Source organism: Eriocheir sinensis, chromosome 29, assembly GCF_024679095.1.
Source record: "Eriocheir sinensis breed Jianghai 21 chromosome 29, ASM2467909v1, whole genome shotgun sequence".
Classification (NCBI taxonomy): Eukaryota; Metazoa; Arthropoda; class Malacostraca; order Decapoda; family Varunidae; genus Eriocheir; species Eriocheir sinensis.
In genome coordinates this window covers 8,988,232-8,995,423 of record NC_066537.1, presented here as the reverse complement: position 1 = coordinate 8,995,423, position 7,192 = coordinate 8,988,232, and the positions used below count along the sequence as shown (strand labels likewise).

General features: G+C 37.7%; 1 protein-coding gene across 6 annotated transcripts in view; it reads left to right on the top strand.

Moving 5' to 3' along the window:
* The window catches only part of LOC127004992 (serine/threonine-protein kinase 3-like), a 62,777-nt gene that overhangs the window by 16,392 nt on the left and 39,193 nt on the right, over positions 1 to 7,192 (top strand). For 4 of the 6 annotated variants that reach the window (XR_007758191.1, XR_007758190.1, XM_050873415.1 and 1 more), the window contains exons 1-2: positions 1,669 to 2,185; positions 6,741 to 6,782. Coding sequence is in view for 4 of the 6 variants with exons in the window: in XM_050873415.1 (XP_050729372.1) it covers positions 1,977 to 2,185; positions 6,741 to 6,782 (251 nt within the window). In the remaining 2 variants the exon portion in view is untranslated. Of the gene's footprint in view, positions 1 to 1,668; positions 2,186 to 6,740; positions 6,783 to 7,192 lie in introns of those variants that run through there. The other 2 variants (XM_050873412.1, XM_050873414.1) reach the window with 2 other exon arrangements.

Genomic DNA, 7,192 nt, shown 5'->3' with positions numbered 1-7,192 from the left:
ACACAACTTTATAGTGGGGCGTATTGATGTTGTGTGTGTGTGTGTGTGTGTGTTAAAAAGTAGCTGGTGGACCTTTCTCTCTCTCTCTCTCTCTCTCTCTCTCTCTCTCTCTCTCTCTCTCTCTCTCTCTCTCTCTCTAATATCAGTAATGCGTATCTTAACTTTGAGTCACCGTTATTTATCTGTATATTTCCCTTTAGTGTTATTTGAGGCTGAATGAATGAAGGAAAACGTAAATCAAACTATATAGCAACACTGTATTGAAGGAAAAGACGGTGAAACACTAACTAAAGAACAATAAGAAGAAGTAAACAGTGAATACAAACATACAGATAATAAGAAACACCTGTATGGAAAGTGGATAAATTTGAAAACAATTATCAAAAAAGAAAATACAAAAGAAAAATAATTAGAAAAAACGGACATAGTGAATAAAAACACACACGTCAACTTAACAGCTGTATACCACAATAAGAAAAGAAAGTGGAAAGATTTGAACAGCTGCAAAAATATATGCACACGAAAAAAAAATAAAGAAGAAAATAAAAGGAAGAGGAGACAAAACAAAAGCACATCATCAGGAGCTTCGGGCAAAAAGTGTAAGTGTTTAGAAAGCTATTATTCAGCAAGAAGACAACGAGGGAGCGGAAGGAAGGAAAACGGAACAAAAATAATAACACGAGGGAGTAAAATTGTTCAGCGTGGGATGGGCGCAGTGCGAGGGTGTCACGCTCACGAAACAAGAACAACACCGATGAGAAGAAGGAAAGAAAGAACAATAACAAGAGAGGCAACAGAAGTAGAAAAGAAAGGCAGCGTTAAGAATTTATATATATAGAAAAGAACAAAAAAATAGCCTCCAGGAATAGAAACAAAAAGAACTTAGAACATAATTGCACATGTAGAAAAGAACAAAACATGCGAAGGGAAACAGAAAACAAAGAAAGCATTGAGAATTTAAATATAAAGAAAAGAACAAAAAAAATAGCCTCCAGGAATAGAAACAAAAAGAACTTAGAACATAATTGCACATGTAGAAAAGAACAAAACATGCAAAGAGAAACAGAAGTAGAAAAGAAAGGCAGCGTTGAGAATTTAAATATATAGAAAAGAACAAAAAAATAGCCTCCAGGAATAGAAACAAAAAGAACTTAGAACATAATTGCACATGTAGAAAAGAACAAAACATGCGAAGAGAAGCAGAAAACAAAGAAAGCACTGAGAACTTAAATATATAGAAAAGAACAGAAAAAATAGCCTCCAGGAATAGAAACAAAAAGAACTTAGAACATAATTGCACATGTAGAAAAGAACAAAACATGCGAATATAAACATAAAACAAAGAAAGCACTGAGAACTTAAATATATAGAAAAGAACAGGAAAAATAGACTCCAGGTATAGGAACAAAATAAAGAACTGAAGACGTAGATGCATATATAAAAAAAGACCAAAACTTGAGAATATAAACAGAAAACAAAGAAAGCACTGAGAACTTAAATATATAGAAAAGAACAGAAAAAATAGCCTCCAGGTATAGGAACAAAATAAAGAACTGAAGACGTAGATGCATATATAAAAAAAAGACCAAAACATGATAATATAAACAGAAAACAAAGAAAGCACAGAGAACTTGAATATAGAAAAGAACAGAAAAAATAGCCTCCAGGTATAGGAACAAAATAAAGAACTGAAGACGTAGATGCATATATAAAAAAAGACCAAAACTTGAGAATATAAACAGAAAACAAAGAAAGCACAGAGAACTTGAATATATAGAAAAGAACAGGAAAAAAGACCAAACATCCGAGTATAAGTCGAACTAGAAAACGAAGAATGCACTGAACGCAAACAGCATATAGAAAACTAGCAAAAAACTGTAAATAAAGAACTCAAAACGTTTACATAAAAAAAATATAACCCTAACAGCAACCTAGAAACAGTATTACCAACACAAAAAAACACCCTTAACAGTACCATGGAGAGTCTTGAATTCCGTGAGCGCCTCCTCCCCCCTGGCATCACCCCCTCCATACACTGCCACACCTGCCGCCCCCACCACAACCACCACGCCCCCCACAGGCTGTCCCAACCCTCCTCCACCATCCCCACGCCCTCCACCTTCACCTCCTCCTCCTCTAAGCAACGTCCGCAATCTCTTCCTTATCCACCTCAAGGTTTTAATGGGTAAGAATATAAGAGTGTTTTGTTTTGATTTGGTTTGTATATTGTTTATTTTATTCACTTTAAATGTCTTTCTTCTCCTCTTCTCCACTTCTTTATCTTCTTCCTTTCTTTTTCCTGTTTCACTTTTCTCTCCTCTTCCCCTCTTCTCTTCATCTTCTTCCTTTCTTTCTTTTCCTATTCTCACGTCTCTCTCCTGTCCCTTCCCTTCTTTCTTTCTTTAGTAGCTATATTACACACACACACACACACACACACACACACACACACACACACATGCCTTACCCAAATTAATGAAACTATGTGTGTACAAAAAAGTATTCCCCCAAAAAACACAAAGATATTCTAAGTTATAAGTTAATTTAAAAAGTATTCTAAGTGTGTTGAGTATATTAAGGAATTTCGTGATACAACATAATATGGTATGACTCAGCTCCCTTTGTAAGAATATATATAAATAGCGTAAGAACATTCAGGTAAAAAGAGTAAGTGGATAATCTTGCTAAGTTGAATCTTTCTTGGTTTAATCTTACTGGTTTCTGTGTTTGTTTGTTTGTTTGGGTTTGTCGAGGTGGTGGTTCAATGGATGTGTTGGAATTGATATAGACGCTTTTTTTTTTCAGAGAATTTTTTGTCTTCTTAGATTAACCTTCAGTTCATTGTGCTTTCTTGTCGATAATCTAACTCTAACTGATTGTGTTTTTCTTTTCTTCCTTTTTTTTCTTTTTTATACCACCGTTGTCTTGTTTCTTGGTTCTTTTAGTTTCATTGTTCTTAATTTGAGAGTTTGAATTGTCTTACGTCTTTCTACTACTACTACTACTACTACTACTACTACTACTACTACTACTACTACTACTACTACTACTATTTTCTTCTTTTATTCCTTCTCTTTCTTCCCTTATCCTCTTAAACTTGCGTAGGCTCAGAATCTTGTCAATTACTATAGTGTTTATGTTCTTTCTTCTCTTCCAATAATAATAATAAGAAGGATAATAATAAGAATAATAGAAGGTTGTTGTTGTCATGTTTACTCCTTGCCAGAATGCATTTGTCAAGTGCTCAGAGTAAAGAGTGAACTGCGTCTACTAATGACCGCTATTATGAGGCATTAAGTCATTATCCTTCTTATCATCATTGTACTCACAGTGATGATAATGGGTGTGAGAGCGAGTCCTTTCTTCTTTATCTTCTTCTCTTTGTTGTTGTTAATGATGGTGCTATTGTTTTTTTTTTGTTCTTGTTCTTAGTTGTTGTTATTATTATTATTATTATTATTCTCTATCACTGTACTTGTGGTGAGGGAGAGCGAGTCTTTTTTTTTTTTTTTTTTTTTCTTTTCATTGTTGTTGTTGTTGGTGGTGATGATGCTCGTGTTGTTCTTGTTCTTCCTCTCCTCCTCCTCCTCCTTCTTTTTCTTCTTCTCCTTCTTCTTCCTTCTTCTTTTTCTTTCACTTTATTGTTGTTATTACTTTCTGTGTGCGCGTCAGAGAGAGAGAGAGAGAGATAGTGGAGTAGACATCCGTTCATATCAGTGGCGCTTCCTCCTCCTCTCCTCCTCCTCCTCCTCCTCCTCCACCTCTCCTCCTCCTCTAGTGCGTAGTTCTCAATCTTTATGAATACGATTTAAATCTCATTCTTCATATTTGAAGGGTTGTCTCTCTCTCTCTCTCTCTCTCTCTCTCTCTCTCTCTCTCTCTCTCTCTCTCTCTCTCTCTCTCTCTCTCCGAAATAAAAGATCCTGCCTATCAAATCTATTAACCTTTTATAACGACCTCTTCACTGTTTATGACGTAACCAAATCACTGGACGTAGTCTATCTTGATTTCCAGAAAGCGTTTGATAAAGTCCCGCATCATAAATTACTTTACAAATTAAAACAAATAGGTATTGACGGTCAGGTAAACCAATGGATCGCGAATTGGTTGAGCAACAGACAACAAAGAGTAGTGATTGACGGATTTAACTCAGAGTGGGCGCCTGTCACTAGTGGCGTCCCTCAGGGCTCGGTTCTTGGCCCAGTGCTCTTCATTATTTACATCAACGACGTTGATGTTGGACTCAATAACCGCATTAGTAAATTTGCAGACGACACAAAGATTGGTAACTCGGTTCTCACTGATGAAGACAGGCAAAGCCTCCAAGAGGATTTGCACAAAATTTCAGCTTGGTCGGATAGATGGGAGATGCCCTTTAACGTAGACAAGTGCCAGGTCCTTCAAGTTGGAACGAGGAATACAAAGTTTGATTACGAAATGCGCGGCGTTAAACTCAAAAGCGTTCAATGCGTCAAGGACTTGGGGGTCAAAATCGCGTCAAACCTCAAATTCTCACAGCAATGCATCGATGCAGCAAATAAAGCGAACAGAATGTTGGGCTTCATTAAAAGAAACTTTTTATTTAAGAATAAAGATGTAATACTCCCGCTCTACAACAGTTTAGTCAGACCCCACTTGGAATATGCGGTACAGTTTTGGTCTCCCCACCATGCAAAGGATATTGCTAAATTAGAAGGTGTTCAGCGTCGGGCAACGAAAATTATCCTTCCTTGCGCAACAAATCCTACGAAGAAAGGCTTTCTACCCTTAACATGTTCTCTCTTGAGAAACGTCGCCTCCGAGGAAAACTGATCGAATGTTTTAAAATACTTAATGGTTTCACGAATGTAGACAGATCAACATTGTTTATGATCGATGACACTTTGCGCACGAGGAACAATGGCGTAAAACTCAGATGTAGACAAGTAAATTCAGACTGCACCAAATTTTTCTTCACCAACGTTGTAGTGCGAGAATGGAATAAGCTCCCATCATCAGTGGTCCAGTGTAACACGATTGACTCCTTCAAAAATAAGCTCGACCGTCACTTCCTTCAACTTAATATCAACTAGAGTAGAAATGCAACGTTTTGGAGTCTTCTGATTAATGTAAAATCACTTAGGTTTAAGGACAGACCACCAAGTCTGGACCATGGGGTCTGTGTGGTCTGATTTTCTATGTAAATCTATGTAAATCTCTCTCTCTCTCTCTCTCTCTCTCTCTCTCTCTCTCTCTCTCTCTCTCTCTCTCTCGCGCGCGCGCGGGCGCGGTAAATAAGTGTGTGTATGTTAGAGAGAGAGAGAGAGAGAGAGGGGGGGGACAGGATACTCTTCAAGGTGGGAGAGAAGAGTACAGAGGTGTGGGTGTTGTCTGTGTAGTCCTCCTCCTCCTCCTCCTCCTTGTGCTCATCCTCGAAGTCGTCGTCCTCCTCCTCCTCCTCCTCCTCCTCCATTTCCCTATCTTCCTGCTCCTCTTCCTACTTGTTCTACCTATTTCCTCCTCCTCCTCCTCCTTGTGCTCATCCTCGAAGTCGTCGTCCTCCTCCTCCTCCTCCTCCTCCTCCTCCTCCTCCTCCTCCTCCTCCATTTCCCTATCTTCCTGTTCCTCTTCCTACTTGTTCTACCTATTTCCTCCTCCTCCTCCTCCTCCTCCCTCAACCTTATTAATCATTTCCTTCCACTTCTTGCGTTTCTCAATTCCAGATACTCCAATTCTTTCACATTTCCTCCTCCTTCCTGTCCTCACTTCATAACTCTCTGTGGAAATTCCCTAAAAAAAAAGTACACCGACTCACAAAAAGATAAAACGTTTGCGTGTTTGTGTGTTTGTGTGTGTGTGTGTGTGTGTGTGTGTGTGTGTGTGTGTGTGTGTGTGTGTGTAATCACCTGTTGGAATGTATTTATTTTTTCACAGGTGTTTATGAGAGAGAGAGAGAGAGAGAGAGAGAGAGAGAGAGAGAGAGAAGGTATTTCACACTTTACTATCTAACTAATGACCTTTTTCATCCTCTCTCTCTCTCTCTCTCTCTCTCTCTCTCTCTCTCTCTCTCTCTCAACATTCATAACATTTTTGAGACATTTATTTATTTATTTATTTATTTATTTATTTTTTCACTTATACGCTCTTACTTATTTTACTTATTAATTTAAAGTAGTAGTAGTAGTAACCTTCCCTTCCCTTCCCTTCCCTTCCCATCCCTTCCCATCCCTTCCCCTTCCCTTTCCTCCCCTTCCCTTCCCTTCCCTTCCCATCCCTTTGCCTTCCCTTTCCTTCCCTTTCCTTTCCTTTCCCTTCTCTTCCCCTTCCCTTCCCTTTCCTCCCCTTCCCTTCCCTTCCTTTCCCTCCCCTTCCCTTCCCTTCCCTTCCCTCCCCTTCCCTTCCCTCCCCTTCCCTTCCCTTCCCTTTCCCTTCCCTTTCCTTTCCCTTCCCTTTCCCTTCCCATTTCCTTACCTTCCCTTCCCTCCTCTTGCCTTCCCTTCCCCTTCCCTCGTTAACATTTTTCTTCCTCATTTTTCTTCTCCCTTAGTTTATTCATTTTCATTTATTTATTTATATATTTATTATTTAACACTATTCCTCGCTATTCTTCTTTCCTTTAGTTTATTTATTTACTTATTTATTTATTATTTAACATTATTGTTCCTCACTATTCTTCTCTCCTTTAGTTTATTTATTTATTTGTATTTATTATTTACTTTTTGTGGTTCCGTGTCTCACCCCGTTTTCTTTCTCCTTCACAGCGAGGCGCACACTAAACACAATGAGGAACAGAACGAGAATGGGTAAGCTATTATTATTATTATTATTATTATTATTATTATTATTATTATTATTATTATTATTATTATTATTATTATTATTATTATTATTATTATTATTATTATTATTATTATTATTATTATTACTACTACTACTACTACTACTACTGCTACTACTACTACTACTACTACCACCATTCGCGTTAAGTCTGGTATTGTTTTCTGTTGTGTTTGTAAAAAGAAACATAAAAAAAAGATAGAGGTTGTAGAAAATATATAGTAGTAGCCTATTGTAATTGTTGTGTTTATATTTACTCTGTAGCTAGGCCTATAGGAAGTTTGCTAGGCCTAGGATGTACGTACTTAGCCCTTACGTCACTTCCACCACCAACAACAACATAACGTCATCATTCTCTCACACATAAAAAAAGGAA